We start from the raw sequence: 17,631 nt of genomic DNA on the forward strand, positions 1-17,631 counted from the left end.
TTGTTCACACTTGTCAATGCACTTTCTATGCAAGCATGTTGGTACATATGGAGATCTAAGGCACAAGTTACATCAATTTAATGACACAGACTGAAAAAGAACACATCTAGCAGATGAATTGCATAAACAACAGGAAAATCTATCAATTTGTTCTATAAGTTCAATGAGCAAGTTGCAGAAGTTTTTTGGTTTCCTTTCTGTGAAGGCAAAACCAGTGCACATTCTGTACACTTCACAATTTGTATTTAATATGAAAGAAAGATACATTAGCAGCAAATCAAAATAAAAGTTGTGTACAAAACAAAGGCTATGTACAGAATGGACAGATTTAGAAAATCAGAGGACCCTAACTGTCGGAAGTGCATTAACAGCAATGTTATCCGTACGCTCTTCCTTCACCCCACTTTTCTAAAGAGAAGGAAAAGCAGAACTTGTAAACTCTGCAATATTCCTATAACCCATGCTAACAGCACACCTAAGCATTTCAACGTGGTTGCCTTTTACAATGTGAGGGAAGCAAATCCTGATTTAGAGGTGCAAAAGTGAGGACAAAGGTTACCAGTGCCCTGCTGCAGCTGCAAATGTTCCCTAGGCATTGGTGTGTGCCTCCACTTAAAATACATGTACCTGCCTCAGATGGAAATTGTGGGATTCCCTGAAGGGATGCAACAGTTTCAGGTAGCATTAGAAGGCAAGCCTAAATACACCTTAAAAAAATCTGTGTTATAAATGATTTCACCTGAAAATAAAACCCCAAATTATTCCACCTCTAGGCTCAGTCAACAGTTTGGTCCGATTGCTGGTATCAAACAGGTACCAATAATGCAAATCTCACCTCAACTCTTGCCAGGCAACTCTTGCCAGGCCTTCCTACTCAGATAAAAGTTTTCTTTCTCCTCAGTAAAGATGCAATCTCTCTCTTGAGCAAGCAGAGGCTTCCCAAGATCTCCCTTTCTGGCTTTTCTTTAAAGGGCTGTCACAGGAGAAGGATTAGGTACCAGTTATTAGCCCATGTGGAAGTTTGCACACTTCATGTCCACCTGTCTCTTTTCTCTAAAAATGAGAAATTTCACAACAGAAAGAACCACTAAGTATAAATCTGCAAAATCCCATTTGCGAGCAGAGCTACCAGTCCTTGTAGACAGGGACCCAGGAAAGTAAGGAAAGAAATAAAATACAACTCCCTTTCAGGATAGTTTTATCCTGAAAACCACTAAATTCTGGATCTAGCAAAAAGCTCTGTCAAGGTAGAAGAATCAAACCTCATGTAATTAATTACGTGGAAGGAATCCCTGTCTCTTACTTTACTGGTGTAGATGATATGAAAAATTAAACACTAGTCATGCCTCGGTAAAGTCATCTACTCTACTCCCCTTTTTTGACAGAAAAGGGACAAGGAGCAAACCATCCTAAACTCAAATCCTCTTCTACACACGAAGAAACTCTAGTTAGCTACCAGACCCATACATCTCTACAGGCTCCTCCCTCACCCCCAGACAAACATCTAGTTGTTTTCCACTCCCTAGCTCCCGTTTCCATATTCCAACAGGTCTTACAGGCTGTCAGGGCCTTGTGCTCCGCAATGAATGGATTTGATTCCTTTATTAAATAAGAAAGTTTCCTTTTATTGTCATCTCATGAAACACTTACGTAACAGTACAAGTGCCTTCACCAAAACCTTTCTTCTATCCTTTAAAAAGGCAGTAGGTTATTTTCTTGTCGTATTGTTTGGATGACAGGGAAGGGAAGAGACAGGAGACTACCTCCAAACATTATTACAGAAGCCATTAAATCAGGCACTTGAAATTTTAGTGAAAAAAACAACTGAAGCTCAAACTGAAATTATGACACATTCGACATGAACACAGTACTCGCAGAACTATCCAGCAGAAAAATTCTATCTTCCGCTGCGAGAGCCAGCAAAATTACCAGCTGCTCAGCCAACGACCAGCTCTCCCACCGCACTGCCTACGTGAGGGCGTTCGAGCCTGAGGCTTAAGCAACCAAAAGCCAACTGCGCCCGGTCACTGGGTCCTCCAGGAGCCCACAAGGACACTGGCACGTTCCACCAGCACAGAGGATACGCTAAAGCTTTTCCTGCAAACTAACCCGCCTGTAGCACTCCGAGCTCAGAGCTAGGACCAGTCTAAAGCAGTACTTTAGGGCCAAAGGCTGGCAGGGGCTCACCGCTGCCTTAGTTTGTGGAACAGGGACTTCAGACAGACGGATGGACGCTGGGCTGCTGTGCTGCATGCAGCACTGTATTATTAACAGATAACACTGATTAATAATATTCCAACACGAGTGCCAGGCCTGTAATTCTCCTTCACTTTGTAGTCATCTTCGGCAATCAAACAGCTGAGTTCATCCACCTGGGACCAGGTGCCTGACATGACACCCCCACGGACAGCCGAGCGGTCAGACCCCCCGCGCTCACCGCGCAGCAGGGAAGCTCCATTCCCGCGGAACCGCTCAGGACGGCGCGGGAACGCACCGGGGACGGAAAGGAGGAGGCAGGAGCACAGCTCACTGGAAAATGGGACAGCCAGAGGGGGAGGGAACTACTGGAGTAAAAGACAGGAGAAATGAGACGGAAGAAAAACCGCTTCTTCTACAAAACGAATGCGGTGTGCAAGAAGGCTCCAGATCAGACCAAACCCACTCGTTTCCATCACGAATAAGGTCTGCACGATCGCTGTAACGCCGCAACGCCGCGCGCCGTTCTCCCCGCAGCAGGCACCACGGCCCGAGGCAGACCCCTCCCAGCACGCATCCCTGCGGGACACTGCACAGCCCCGCAGCGCTCCCGCGGCCCCACACCGAGGGATGACACTCGCTATCCCCCGGGAAACGTCCCTGCTGGCTGTTCCCGCTCCATTCCCGGCCTGCGCCCACCGCGCTGCTCCCGCCGTCCTGCCGCACTCCCCTCCACCGCACCCCCCGGGCCCTCCCGCCCAGCCGCAATTGGTCCCCCAGCACCCTCCCGGCCCGTGTCCGTGTCCGTGTCCTTGCCCTCGGCCCCTGCCGCCCCGCCCGCCCCGGGGCGGTGTCCGCCATCTCCCTCCCCGCCCCGCGCTGCTTTACGACAGCCGGTGGCGGCTTTGCGGCTGGTCCGGGTGCCGTACGGCGAGCGGGCCCCTCCGCGAGCTCGGCCCGGCGGTCGCCAGTGCGCGGGGCCGGGGCCGGGGCGGCCATGGTGAGTGCGGTCGGGCCCGGCGGGTCTCGCCGTGGGAGCCGAGGGGCGCTTATATCTGGGCCGGCAGCTCCCAGACCCTTCCCCGGGCCGAGAAGCTGGGCTCTCCCTCCGCCCGGCCCGGCCGCGGTGCCGAGGGGCGCGGTGCCCTGGGCCGCGCGGAGAGGGCGCTGCCCAGCACAGGCCGCGGCCCCGGTGCCTCGGGCCTTAAAGCCGGGCCGCCGCGTGGGACGGCGCTGCCGGGCCGGGTTTCCCTCGTGCCCCGCAGCTGCGGCGTTCCCGTGTCTCGTGGGCGCGCCTGACTTCCAGCCCCGCTGGCAGCAAGAGCCGCGCTGCTTTCGCTGTGTCCCTGCGGTCGCTTAGAGCAGCGCAGCCGGAGTAGGTCGTGTTATGGCCGCTTTTCCTCTGCTCGTGTGGTTTTCAATGTACGTGCTCGTCTGACCCGCTGCGGAGATCGCCGGGTGGGCTTTTTTCTTTTCCTGTGGTAAACGAATACTTTGTGTCTTCCCTGTGTAGGCCAGTACAATGGTGGCGGTTGGCCTGACCATAGCGGCAGCTGGATTTGCAGGTTTGTAGATGATGGGAGCCCCCTGAACACCCAGTTGTGCTTATCATGGCCTGCTTCGGTACTGATGAATTTTCCCGTAGTTTAATAGCTGATACAGGACACTTTTGGGAGAGCCTGTATGGAGACACATGTCTGTAATTAAACAAAAGATCAAAGTTCTCACTTTTTTACATCCCCAAAAAGTTTATTCGACATTCTAATCCACAAGTTGCCAGTTGCATTGAATTGCTAAATGTTTATGAAACTTTATACTTAGCCTTGTTCAACACTGATTTCTTCAAGGTCGCTATGCGCTGAAAGCCATGAAGCAAATGGAGCCACAAGTAAAACAGGCACTTCAGAATCTACCAAAACCTGTAAGTTTTTGTTTTGCCAGTAGCACCTTTTTATTGAAAAGTTTACTTGGTGAAATAACTAGACACTGTTGTCTCTGTATAGCAGTACTGTATTTTTTTCTAATACTAAACATATTTTTGTCAGTAATAACAACCTCAGCGATTCTGGCCATGGTTGACTAGTAGAGAACTTGTTTTGGCAAGTTTAAGCACTCATTTAAATAATGATACTGTACTTCAGCTGAAGTTCTTATTACAAGTGCAAAAGAAGCTTCGCTGTATTCTTACAAACTAAAAGCTCAGCAGCTATTAAAGCAATAACAAGGTGTTATAACTGATAAAAATTAGTGTTTTTTAAACTAACAACGATTTCTCTTTCAGGCCTTCAGTGGTTATTACAGAGGTGGATTTGAACCCAAAATGACTAAACGAGAAGCAGCTTTAATACTAGGAGTGAGGTAAAAGGAAATTTTACAAATGAAAGGTGAAAAGGAGGCTACAGTGTTATCTAGTTGCTGGCCTGGTTTGAAAAGTACATAATTCTCAATGCTTAAGACTGTCCTGTGCTCAGCTTCCCCTGGGAATGTCACTGCTAAGCTAGGCAGCATGAAGTGGCCTTTCAAGATTTGCTGTACTTACTGGGATTCTTTGCTGTGTGTTAGCTTGCTTAAAGCTAACTCTAGCTGGACTTCCATCCATCTGCAGCTCCCTAGCGCATTCCAAAGCCATGTACAGCTCCTGGTAAACAGGCTATTTTCGAGAAGCCTTGGGTTCACTTGGTGTGGGGAACACAGTTGTGCTGTTTGCTTGTCCTTCCTGCCACGGCTGGTGAATTTCAGATAGATGCAGTTGATGGTGCTGCAGACCCACTTCTTGCGTGTGGAGTAAATTCATCACTTACTCTAAAGTATCTTAGATATGAGTATGGTAGCTACACCTGCCAAAATTGAGAGACTTAAGACCAAAACCACAAATTTATCTAATAAGATAAAGAATAAGAATCACTTGTATTTGAAGGCGACTTCTAACTGAGGTTTGTATAGGAACAGTTTGTTGTTGTTGGTTTTTTAAATAAATCAAGAGCAAATTTTAATTTTTTTTTTCCTCCAGCCTTTAGAAAGTTGTCCCAGTAAAAATGTTACCACATTGTTCTGTCTGTTTTCAACTGTGTGAATGTTGCCCAACATATGAGGCTGCTGGGGCATGTCTTCTTCAGCATACAGTATTTTGGAAAAACCTTAGAAATCCTTCCCAACACGTACATGCTACGCATCAGTAATAGGAAAAGAGCTGAAGAGTTTATGGATGAGAGAGTGATTGCTTGTTCTGAGACATCTTTTAAAGATCTGGGGGATTTTAAGAGTTTCCCTTAAGTCAGTTTTTCTCTCTCTTTTAAAGCCCTACAGCCAACAGAAGTAAAATTAGAGAAGCTCATAGACGAATCATGCTTCTGAATCATCCAGATAAAGGTAAGTGAATTAAGACACATTGATTAATTAATAGAACTGTGTAGGGAAGAAGTGACTGACATAGGACTATCTCAGCTCCTAAAAAAACCCCAGAAAACTCTTCAGTAAAAGCAAATTTTACAGTACCTTAATCCTTATGGGTTTAGAACATAGTTTTGGTTTTGAACACTCTACAGCAAGCAGACAAATTCAGCAGGTCAGCTTGTTACTTGCTCTGTCTTGTGTGCATCTCAGATTAAAATAAGGTTTGCTAAAATGAGACTTAAAACCGCCTTAAGTTTAGATGAAAGCCCAGAGTATATTCGTGTGCGTCGTGTACCATGCGGGTTTATTTGAATGCATTGGGAATTCATGATAAATGGCAGGTGTTGAATCTTCTGCACCTGTTGGAGACACTAAACTATGAAATATTTCTGTTTATGGTAGTCTGAAGGCTCAGAATCTAGCTATGCTTAAAGTTAATAACTTACAGCCTCTATACATATTCTAAGTTCTGTTAACTTCAATAAGTCAGAATCATGTGTTAGTGCTTGGTATTTAACTGTTTAATCCTTCCTTAGAAGGTAAATTGGCTTCCTTTAAAGTGACTGTCGAACTTCATTTCTTTACTTTTCTGTACCAAAACCCAAAATAATCCTTGGGATGTGCCTTTCATAGATAACATCTGGTGGAAGTTAACTGCAAAGTTAACTTCATTGAATAGATGCAGAACCTCAAAATAGCTACCCAAAGACTGCTGTGAGCATTTCACGTTGTACATGACCTAAATAAGTTAAGCTTCAATAAAAGAGAGGAATTCTAGTGCTAGTAAGTGGGATACGTGCTACAAGTACACGCTGCACATCTTGGCCCCTCACAGTCGGTTACAATTCCAGTGCATTTGCTTTGTGGATTCTGTTCCAGTATCTTCATAACTCATTTGTATGTCGTGTTTAAAAAAAAAAGGGAACTAGTCCATCAGTACAGCAGCAGTTCATATGCTGGCCTTGAACTGGGGGGGAAGGTTTATCTGCAGACTTGTTGGTTTAATGCTGCTGTATTCACAACAAACTTTATGCTAAGTCATTAGTGACCAAGTCATTGATGAGTTGATAGAACTGGAGGAAAAACCCTCTCATGAACTAAAAGCAACTCATCAGGAATGAGCTGTCTGCATGTTTAGTAAACTTTACTCATTCAGCTTCATTTTACTCACGAGTAAACTTACATTTGTTCTTTAACTAGAATAACTTTCAGACCATACTCTCATTTTTTTTTCCCTGTGTACTGTGATGGCATTAACACCACAGAAAATATTTTTGTCATTCGATGTGACATGAGGTTATCTTTCTTCTAGGTGGTTCTCCATATGTAGCAGCCAAAATCAATGAAGCTAAAGACTTACTGGAAGACCAAGCTAAAAAATGAATGAGAGGAAATCAGAGGGTTTGTCCATGCAAATGATTATTTTTGATAAATGGTTTAAGAAAAGCTCTAATATCAGCCTTTGACTTAGTATAAATGAAGCTGGAAACATGAAGCCTGGGAGGTCCTTCCCTCCCCACTCACTTCTTCGTCACTTCTTGGGGAAACACCTGAGGGAGCGAGGCTTAATGTTCTTTTTTTCATAGCTGTTTTTTTAAGCAGCAAAATCTGCCTCTCAGAAATATTTTCCATGTTAAAGAGTAATAACTTGGTTTGGCCCATGCATGTTACCAGATACAAACAGACTTACATGCTGTTACCTATCTGCTGTTAAACTAGCTCTGTTTGAATTTCCTGCTGCTGTTCTTTCGTAGGCCACAGTTGGCATGATGAAGGGGTTTGGGGAGGGGGTGGTGAAAATCAAGAGGACTTATTTGACAGGAAGAATTGGGACAGATGTGGTGTTGTCTGACTGAAGAAATAAAGTACAGGAAACAATGTACTCACTCAGTTGTCTTTGCCTTGTGATAAACAAGGTTGGTTGAGCTTCTTAAGTGTTACTGATGGATCTGGAACGTCCCAGATTTTTTAGTAACTTTCAGTTTTTAATGGATTTTATAGCCTTTAATAAATTCCAAGTTTGTAATGTAAGTACTGTAGTGTTATACATTATCTTACATGACAAAATTAGAAATCACATAATAAGGTTTGCATTAGTAGTAATTAGGAAACAGGAACTCTCTACATAAGCCATGGAAGATACCCAAGCTGGATGTATGATGCTGCATGAAGCCTAACGTACCCCAGCAGATGTCTTTGTAAGTATCTGAATTAGGGCCCAAGAGTTCTCTCATACTCCACCGGTCTTTCTGCAACTACAGTAAAACTGTAGTAGAGCACATGTAAGTGTTGACCCCCTCTGTTCATAAATACAGTGGATCTCAGAGCTTTCACTTGTACAGAACAAGCCTCTACTTCAGAGTAGCAGAAGTCTTATATCCTGTGTGAACATTGGCTGCCATGTTGCTGGGTAGGTACAGGCCCCTTAGTATTACCAGAACAACAGTAAGGAAGAGTTCGGTGCCTTCAGAAGAGAGGATGAAATCAGTAACAGGAGTATAAAATAGAAAACCTTTAGAACCCACAGAGAAAGAGGGATAACTTTGCTTAAAGTGGGGTGGAAAACCAGCTGGAATGTTACCATGCAGCAGTTCCACATTGCATGTTCCAAGCCATATGTGGAATGTTACTGTACTTAAGTTTTTTCCTGCCAAATAATACTGTCTTTTAAAATATAGCTCCTTTTTTTTTTTTCCTTCCCTGTTTTTTAAGTTTTCTCCACTCTGCCTTATCAGTTGAGATGCCTGTGCACGCTTCAGAGTTCTAACAATTTAACTGTGTTTGTTCTCCAGGAGGGAACACTGTTGCTGAGCATCAACACTTAAGTCGCATTAAAAACACACATCTCCTTAAACGAAATACACACGCAAACCCAGCTGGCACAGCGTGCCCATAGGGGTAACGGGTAGAGCAGCTGGAGTCACAGGTGGTTGAGTGCTTGTTTTGTCCTTGCTCGCTTCGGATGAAACCAGGTAAGAGGTTTTTTTCTCTCAAGTCAGCACAACTTTAGCACTACCTGTTTGCTGTCACTTCTGCCATCTTGCTACCCAGATGTTTTCCACACTCGTTTTCTGGTTCATTGCTCTTGCTCATGTGCCTGAAAAGATGGGTTAGTGGGTCACGCTTCTGACTTCTCAGTCAAAAACTACATCTGCATTAACTGCTATATATGTTAGTCACATTTGGTGATTCTCCAAGATCAGAAGTCTGTTTTTAGACTTGTTAACTGGTATTTTACATCATCACCTTAAAGAAGGGAAGGTTAGCGTGTTAGAAAACTCTTTCATAAGAGTTAAAGGTTCAAGCTGCCTTGCAAGTAAGTTTCAATTGTTAGTGTTAACAGCTTGAAAACCTTAAAGTAAATAGTGATTTAAATTTCTGATAGAAACAGTCAACAGATGGAAGATCAAAGTTTATTTTCTTTTACTACCAGCATACAAAAAAAACATATTGCACATCAAACAACCAAAACAAAAATAAAAATACTCTACTAAGGACTAACATATGTAGTTTATACAGAATAAACTTTCTGGAAATTGATCTTTTCAGTAGTTCAGGTTATGTCTTAATGGACATGACTAATTCAGCTTAGTGTTAACTAAAGCTATGTTTGATTTTTAAATACTGTACAGTTTAATAAATAAACCAAACAAAGCCTCAATGTAGAACAGTCACTGCCAATGTCACCCAGTATCCCTGCAGATTATGAGAATTTAACAAATGTATTCCAGTGGTCTGCAGATTTTTCCTCTACATACAGCATTTAAAAAACATGTATTAAAACAGACCAGTTTCCAGACTAAACTAATGGAGAAATTACATTTCAGTGCAAAATATTTTAGACTGCATTTCGTTCTAGTATTCCTCAGGTGAAGAAGTGGTTGCATATTATTAAAAATGTAACAAAAGCAGCTAATGCTTTCATAAAGAGTATTATGTTAGGGATCCCCCTCACATCTTTGCCATATTTTGAAAACAAAATAACATTTCCTATAGCCAGCAATTTTGTTTATTTAAATGTTACATATACTATCTCAAGGCACATCTGATGATATATTTATAACACAGTAGGTGTCAAAGTATGTTTAACATATGATTTCTTCAGGATCCCTCCCCTTTCTGTATTCCAAAATGGAGGAACTGAAAGTGCGGTGTCAAGACTGGCGATCCATATTCTATCTTTGGCAAGCTTATACAAGCACTATTTTAAATGTAATGTAAAAGAACTGTAAACTAGGAACTTCAGTTTATGAAACACCATTCAGCACTGCTTCTTCCTGATTATTTCCATCCTCTTGAACAGTAACTTTCTTTTCATCAGGACTGTGCTGTAGTTTAGAAGGCTCATCCCCAGAAGCTGTAGCAGGGCCATTCACTGCCTTTTCGGAAGGGCTGTTTTCATCAATCGCCTCTTTTGCCTTGCAGAACCAAAAACAGGATAATATTAAAAAGTCCATAAAAACATACAGACTGTAATCAAAGTTTCCCTCTGGCTCACACAGCAACTCTGCAATAGGAAGCACATCCTCTCTGTCTGTGCCAGCATCCTACTCCTTATCTTGTCGTTTAGAGGGTACTTCTGTGTCAGGCACTTCCGAAGAAGTCATGCGAGGTAACCCAGCATGTTTCATTTCCCAATTTCCATTTTTCTAAGCCAATGAAGAAGTTCACTGCAAAGCTGAGTTTTACGCCCTTTTCAAAGTCTATAGTAAGATCAGATTTTGTTAATCATATAGCAGTGTATCTTTCTTATTTTGCTAAACTCAGACTTAACTTGTGGCAGCAAGTTCAACGTTCACGTTAGAAGTAAAAGAATTCTGCTTTATTCAGTTCTGAATGTTACTTTTTTATGATGTGTAAAGCCACTCTGATCCTTTAAGGAGAACAGATCTCAAATCTACAATCTTTGTACCATTAATTCTTTCGAAAATAGTTTGTGCAAGTCACTAAACATGGTACCTAGCATCCGCTATTTATTAAGGGTTAGTTCTCAATATTCATTCACAGGTAAATGTCACTTTTTTTTATGCAATGCTACATTGGTAAGTGTAATTTTTTTAAAATGCATAAAGACAATTTGAACATTACACTGGTCACTAAAGTCTGCAGTAGTAGTCTGAGTCCATGTCAGTTCTGTTTATACTGGGCCATTTTTGCTGTTAAGGATTTATTCTTTAACTCAAATGCATTTGTAGTCAAATGAGGGCGATCTACATGAAGCATTCCTTTATTGTTTTGCTGCAAGTGAAGAGGAAAAAAGGAAACATTAAAAAAACGAAAAGTCATCTTACCGTTTCTTTCTTGGTTTTGGCTAGCGTCTCCTTTGGAGGGTTTCTCTGTCTACTTTGAGATTCAGCTCGTGATATATAATCAGCTACTGTTACTGTTCAAGGAAAAAAAATTACAGTGATGCTCACATTAGAAGTCTAATTCAGCATTAAGCTTCATATGTCTTTTCTATACAAGTTATGCTATAACTAGGAGACATCTCACAAAAGGCCTTCACGCTTAACAGCTATCAACTACAGAGCAAGGATCAATTTGTCTGTTATTAAACACAATTTTCACTAAAATCAGTGGTGACAGGATGATCTGAAGGTAGAATGCTAATGTTCATAAAATAGTAATTTTGGTCCAGTTGTAAATTTTATTGAAAAATAAGGGCTTTCTGTACTGGGTTTGAAGAGCTCAGACTGTGGGCTCTTTAAACTATAGACTGTTTGTCATTGGGGTTTTACTGTCTTGAGTAGTGAGGAATTTCACACTAATGAAATGAAGGCAAGTTAAAATATGAAAAGAACTGGGGGAAGTCTGAAGTATGGTATCACTTACGATAAAGCAGCATTCAGATCTTTGTTACTGCATGAAGCAACTGGCAAGAGAACTCACTCGCCCTCCTCCTGGTGTTCAAAATGCAATCCACATAGTTAACGCTGGCTGGTGGGTGGGTGGGTTAATTGTGTGTGTACAGACACTTGAGGTGGCTCTGCATGAGCAAGGCTGTGCTCAAAAGCAGGACAGCCACATTTGCACTGTTATGGCTACGTTTACTGGATGCCAGCCAGGGCTTTTCTGACCTCTTTTCTTCTTACCACCTCAGCACATGTTCTTGGAGCCTGGTTTTGTCTTATCCTGCTCTCTTAGAACCACACCACTTGAGAGTCAATTCAATCTTTAGAATACATAGTACTGCAAATTCAAACATACACTTCATCTTTGATGAGCTAAAGCACATGAGAGTTGGCAAGCATTATCTACTGAGCAGTACAATCAGTTGTATTTAGTATATCATGCATTCAGGTGAACTATTTGTCTGGATTTAGGAACGACTGTGCATGAAACCTACATCAGAATAGGAAGTACAGCACATGAATCTTCCAGGATGGTAACTGGACTTCCTACAACTGGGTCTTTGCATAACTGTCAAGACCAAGTGAGTTTCTGCTCAAGGAGAATAATTTCTTTAAAATGAGGTTCTGTACCCATCTTCTCTAGTGTAAAGATGAAGCACGTTTGTGGCACACGGTGTAAGACACTGATGCTTTATATTCTATGTGTAGTGGGAACCCAAAACGTGTAGCAATGTAAATCAAATAATACAACTAAATGACTGAAATACATTGGTAGCAATTGGGTGGGGGGGTGGTGGTGAGGAATTCCTTCTGCCTTAATTACACTCTCTACACCCTTACTAAGTATTTAGGAAGAGATTAACATTAGAGCATTTTTCACAAAGACAAATGTGTATGAGTATAAATAGCTACCAATGCTCTTACTGCTGTATTAAAAATATTTATTATGCCAACTGAAAATGGTACCTTGAACAAAGACATCAACAGGAAAAAAAACAGAAATCTTGTCTGGGAAATTTTGTTTTGTTTTTAGAATACTGGATTTAAAAGAAAGATACCGTAACTTTTGTAGAGATGACTAACATCTCTATGTTGCTGGCTGGAATTGGCTTCCTAGAAATAAAAACTGAAATCCATCTTTACTTTTTCCACCCCTTTATACCTATCGCTATTACAAAACTAGAATGTTGAGAACTAATGGGTTACTTTAGTGGTGGTGTGTTGTTTTTTTTCTTTTTTTTTTTAGGGGGATAGGGTGTGTGGGATTTTTTCCTTCCTCCAAATTTTCATTAGTGTAGTGCAACAACTTTTTTTCTCATCAAATGTGTATGAGCACCACAGACAGAAGGAAGACAAATATGACTGAAATTTTGAGCCTGTCAATCTAGAAGCCCTTCTGTTACTACCTCATGCCATGTCTGTACAAGCATTTTCTAAACAGGGCATTACATTGAGAATTAGCTAGTTCACCTTTAACATTTCAAGTGTTAGTACACACAAAAAAGAAATGCAACAAGCCACAACAACAAAAAATTGGAAACATGCAATTTCATTTAAATTCCTCCTCCTTCCCACCCTCAATTTGTAGATGGCTTACAAATATTCACAAAAGCCGAGGACTGAGAGCAGCAGCTTGATACAGGCACGGGACTGGCAGATCCCAGGTGAGCTCCCTCACAGCGCTCTGCCAGGGCATCCACATCCTGCCATTCCAACTCTTGGCTTCTCAGCCAGTGCTGAAAAGGTTGTGTCGCATTCAATGCAAGTGCACAGATGCAAGTGAGTGCAGATCATGAACCTTCACGTTCGTCCTGATCCTGGGCCACCGAACTCAACAGCAGTTTGGCTATTGACTTCAGTGAGAACCGGATCAGAAGCACAACTTGTATGTCCAAGCAAAAAGTTAGACATTATGAATTAGTTTCATTAGACAGATTAAGAACTTTTACAAGTTCTCCTAGGAGAAGTAACATCTTTCATCTTTATCTAGTAGTCTTATTAGTTATTGAGTAACCTTTTATATTATGCAGCTATATGTAAAACAGCAGACACAACATTCTCTCATGCTTTTGACCTGAGATTACCCACAGCTCCACTCGAATTACCTGGCTGTCTATCTTCTGCCTGACCCCTGAAACGACGCCTGCGGCTACGATTGCGTCGCTGGGGTTTTTTGTCACTATCATCTGCAATTGCAAAGTTTACCATGAACTATTTCTGATGATAAAATAAGTAAATAAATTCTTCAGCAGTTTCAGCATGGGGTATTTAAAATTGCTTCTGTTAAAGAAACAGGCTAAATAAGACAGGCTGAAAAGAAAAACATCGTTTTATACAGAAAGCATACACAATAATGCAAAAGCTAGATTTTACTTTTTTGCTCTTGGCTCATTAAAACATTCAGGCATATGCTTAATGACCTCAGATTTAATTTATTAAAGTAACCATATGTCAAATTTTAGCCACATAACCCATGAAAGGAGAGTTTTTTTCCTACATTGTTAAGCAACAGATTATATTCTCGTCCCAGTGAGTATCAAGAGAATTTACGGAGGGAAAGTACTTAAGCAAAAGCTGGGTAGAAACAAACAGCTGCTTAAGTAGCCTCCCTGCACCGAGACTGAGGTTACCAAGGAGAACATGGAACGCTGATCCAGCAGTACTGTTTCTATGAAAACAGCAGTACTAATGCGAAACAACAAGTTAGTCTTTGGTGTCTCCGTCAGTTTTTACAAAAGAGGCACATGACAATATTAGCGGAGCTCAGTGAACAGGAGATCTCATGGCAGAGCCATAGAGGAAGTCTTTCTTTAATCAGACAGCAACCTTTAATAGAACAACAACTTGTCACTAACAAAAACGAACGAGTGTTTCACTACACACTTTTTCTTAGCTTGTTCTGGGACTATCGCCCAACTTTTACATACCTAAACCATTCTCATTAACAGAAGCTGTATCAGACTCTGTCATTCCATCCATAAGGACAGCGTCTTCATCAGTCCTTCGCCGGCGTGACCTCCTACGGCGGTTGCTACTGTGGTGAGATTCACTGGCATCAGTATCCACCGTCTGGTCTGACTCAGTGTTATCCAGCAAGCTGTACGGGTTGCTGTCTGGATCTTTAAGGACTAAACAAACAAAAAATTTCTGTCTAAGATACTGCAGTTACATAGAATTTAATTTCCAAGCTGACTTACTGTTGTGTTTGAAAGTCTCAAAACATAAACCAACCTTACAAAAAGGTGTAATGCACAGAACTACAGTATTTATGATTTCATACTGGTTCCTCTCTCTGACTCTAACCCCTGCTGAGGCACTGCAACAGGCACTTCTATTATTTAATCAAAGATTTCCAAGGTGGCATTTAGAGAACTTTTACTCAAAACTGCTAAATGTGTAAAACGTGCCTTTCACTTCATGGCAGCATGGTACTTCTGATGCTACGAAGTGTTATGAATTAGCACACTCAAACTCTAAGAAAACGTAAGATAACGTCCATTCTATGATTTCTTCTCTCATTCTGTATCTAAACCGAAGCTTAACTCAGCAGGCAGCCACAGGTAACATGCCCAAGATCTATACACTTGGATAATATCAGTATCACACGTATGTAGCAGAGGAACGAAAGGGAAGGTCCTTGTGAGCAGAAGATGAACGAGTAAAAAATCCAGCAACATAGTGTGTGACAAGAAACGGAAATCCCAATCTATTAATCCGTAAATGTAAAAATAGAGTATTTTAAAATAGTAAGAGCTTATATAGAAAATTGCCAGCAACAAAAACTAAATTCAAAATATATCTGAAACACAGTACCAGAGCTAATGGATGACTTGCCACCACGAGGTCCACCACGCCCACGACCTCCAGATACGCTACGTCCTCGTCCCCCAGGACGTCGTCTATTGTCACGTTGGTGTCTGCTTTCTCTGTCATCCTCTCCTGCCAAGGACCAGTCACTAAGCTCATCTTTTCTCTCAGATTCTGTTTCAGAGGGATTAGAGAGCTCAGAGTTTGTACCTTGTACAAGAAGAAAAGAAAATTGGAAATGTGAAATTTGTGATTATATTCTGGTTTCAGATTCTCACATAAGTCTTCCAACCAGCACGGCTAGTTATACATACACATATATGTTTTTACATATTTTTTTTAAGTATAAATATAGAAGTTAAAATACATTTGTTAACATATGCATATAACAGTATATAAACATATATATATATTACATATACACTCATATATTAAAAAATGCACATATAAAATATAGATAGAGCGCAAGTTACCTATTCGCAACCTAAGTTTGTTTGTAGTAACATGAGCAATAAGGGCTCAAAGATTACCAAAACTGTAATTTCTGTACATGGATAAATCAAGGATTAAGCGGTATTTCCTCTCTTTGTGTATACACTGCAGGCATTTGCTGCAGTTTCTAGGCAACTTCTCTGAAATTCCCAAGGACAACTTTATAGCTGATGGCTGTTGCTAAGCAACCTCTTCTGGCTGTTGTAATGCTGCCTGAACAATTTAACTGTTTATATTAAATAGCATCCATAATATCCCACTGTCTCTGAGCTAACGAAACCCACACAGCTTTTTGCTACTTAAAAATTCAACACCTACTATTTATTTTAAGCATCCAGGAACTCTCCCTACTAACCGCTCCAGAATAAAGGTATTTAGACTCATATGGTTCATCCAATTCCTGACATTGGAGGGGTGGGGGAGGGCAGAGAAGGAGTAAGTTCTCCAAATGAGAGTCTGAGTATATAACCAAAAACTCAACAACTTTCATTACAGTTTAGTTGAACAATTCATTGGGAAATAGTAAAAAACTAAGTTACAAATATTAGCATTGTCATCAGAATCAATCTGACCAACATGGCATGATCCTGGAAGCTACACTCAGTAACAGACTAAAATACAAAAAAAGAACCTGTCTGATTTTGTAGCACAGGGGAGCTACGTGCAGATGACCAAGGGTAACTTGCTGTATTGAATAAACAGGTATTTTCTTTTCTGTTCACAGGAGCACCTATGTTTCTTTGTGAAATACATCTATACTCAAACGCAGAGCATCTCTGTTTGGGGAACTGCAGAGCAGTTCCTTGTTAATTTAAAAATACATCAGAATATCTCACTACATGTTAAACAAATCTAGTTAGTTCCTGACCAAATTAAAAACCTGGATTTTGTACTGTCTCCATTTTAAATTATTTTGCTTTACTTTTCAGAAATATGTTCATAAATGGCCGTGATCAGAGACAAGCATTTTTTCTCCACCTCAATCAAAACAGGTAATGCTAATTCGAGATAATTTATTCTTCTTGTGTCTCCTGAAGAGTGTCTGTAGCTCTTTCTCCTTCCCAGCTTTGTATGCTGTAACTAATGCCGTTGAAGGACAAGATGTTATCAGTTCTGTTTGTTCATTTTTGCAATTTAAAACTTAACTTCAAGAACGTAAGTCTAATTAGGTGTTTTGAGCTACGGAAAAAATAAAGCAGCAATTCTAAATCTTCAACCCTACCTTCACGTAACGATGCTGAACACATGAAAATCTAGAGACAGTTATGGATTCAAAAGCACGCTGAGGACTTGCTCAACAGATGCTCAAGAAAACTCACCATAACCAGATGTGTAATTGGGGCCCCTGCGGCCTCTCCCTCTTCCACTGTAGGATCTGGAACCTTGCACTGAGGAGAGGGTGCTCTCATCAGTTGTATAACCCTTTTCTTTTTCGGGGACTCTAGCAGAAGAAGGTCTGAAACCCATACCAATCTGACGCAATTGTTCATCGATCTGGAGCCTTTCCAGTCTTAGTTGTTCTACTTCCTACATAAAAGGAAACAAAAAAGAAATGCTGACAAAGAAATGTTCTTTCTCACAAAACGCCATTGTCCATCCAGTCACCTTAAAAACTGGCATTCCTATACAGGAGTTAGCACCACCTTGAAGGTGATGGCAGATAATGGAATTCACCCATGAGTTCTGCAATCTCCGAGTTTTGGAAAAAATCTAAATTCTTTCTCTAAACTCATTATGCTGCAAGACTGTTTTGAAGACTAGTATTACCTTTCTTAACTACACATTTTCTAGTCAAATTGTAAAAAAAAAAAAGGCAAACTGACTAACACAATTTATTATTTCTGTTAAGTCAACCAACAGAACACTAACACAGACAAAAAAATAATCACGT

The 17,631-nt window shown here is 41.1% G+C and overlaps 2 protein-coding genes across 8 annotated transcripts in view; one reads left to right on the plus strand and one right to left on the minus strand.

The window, feature by feature from the left end:
- The first annotated feature begins 3,165 nt into the window (after positions 1 to 3,165).
- Positions 3,166 to 7,620, plus strand: DNAJC19 (DnaJ heat shock protein family (Hsp40) member C19). 3 transcript variants are annotated; one of them, XM_086618150.1, is made up of 6 exons: positions 3,166 to 3,196; positions 3,710 to 3,761; positions 4,044 to 4,117; positions 4,478 to 4,554; positions 5,495 to 5,565; positions 6,902 to 7,620. In XM_086618150.1, the coding sequence occupies exons 1-6, from the start codon at positions 3,194 to 3,196 to the stop codon at positions 6,970 to 6,972; spliced, it is 348 nt and encodes a 115-aa protein (XP_086474276.1). In that variant the 5' UTR covers positions 3,166 to 3,193; the 3' UTR covers positions 6,973 to 7,620. The 3 variants fall into 3 exon arrangements, with proteins under 3 accessions (XP_086474276.1, XP_086474277.1, XP_086474278.1); XM_086618152.1 differs by lacking the exon at positions 3,166 to 3,196 and adding an exon at positions 3,518 to 3,618; XM_086618151.1 differs by lacking the exon at positions 3,710 to 3,761 and having other exon boundaries at positions 3,168 to 3,196.
- A 1,368-nt stretch (positions 7,621 to 8,988) lies between these two features.
- Positions 8,989 to 17,631, minus strand: part of FXR1 (FMR1 autosomal homolog 1) — a 37,070-nt gene continuing 28,427 nt past the window's right edge. The window contains exons 12-18 of one of the 5 annotated variants that reach the window (XM_086618147.1): positions 17,210 to 17,267; positions 17,060 to 17,122; positions 15,255 to 15,458; positions 14,369 to 14,569; positions 13,547 to 13,627; positions 10,881 to 10,972; positions 8,989 to 10,007 (exon numbers count right to left, since the gene is read on the minus strand). In XM_086618147.1, coding sequence (XP_086474273.1) covers positions 9,837 to 10,007; positions 10,881 to 10,972; positions 13,547 to 13,627; positions 14,369 to 14,569; positions 15,255 to 15,458; positions 17,060 to 17,122; positions 17,210 to 17,267 — 870 coding nt within the window. In that variant the 3' untranslated portion in view covers positions 8,989 to 9,836. Of the gene's footprint in view, positions 10,008 to 10,880; positions 10,973 to 12,662; positions 13,178 to 13,546; positions 13,628 to 14,368; positions 14,570 to 15,254; positions 15,459 to 17,059; positions 17,268 to 17,631 lie in introns of those variants that run through there. The other 4 variants (XM_086618146.1, XM_086618145.1, XR_015222399.1 and 1 more) reach the window with 4 other exon arrangements.

The sequence above is a fragment of the Tauraco erythrolophus genome, chromosome 11 (assembly GCF_009769465.1).
Source record: "Tauraco erythrolophus isolate bTauEry1 chromosome 11, bTauEry1.pri, whole genome shotgun sequence".
Classification (NCBI taxonomy): domain Eukaryota; kingdom Metazoa; phylum Chordata; class Aves; order Musophagiformes; family Musophagidae; genus Tauraco; species Tauraco erythrolophus.

Excerpts from the sequence above, each read along its gene's own strand:
- DNAJC19 (XM_086618150.1), top strand. Across the intron at positions 3,762-4,043 it reads AGCGGCAGCTGGATTTGCAG|GTCGCTATGCGCTGAAAGCC; the intron begins GTTTGTAGATGA and ends GATTTCTTCAAG. Across the intron at positions 5,566-6,901 it reads TCTGAATCATCCAGATAAAG|GTGGTTCTCCATATGTAGCA; the intron begins GTAAGTGAATTA and ends TCTTTCTTCTAG.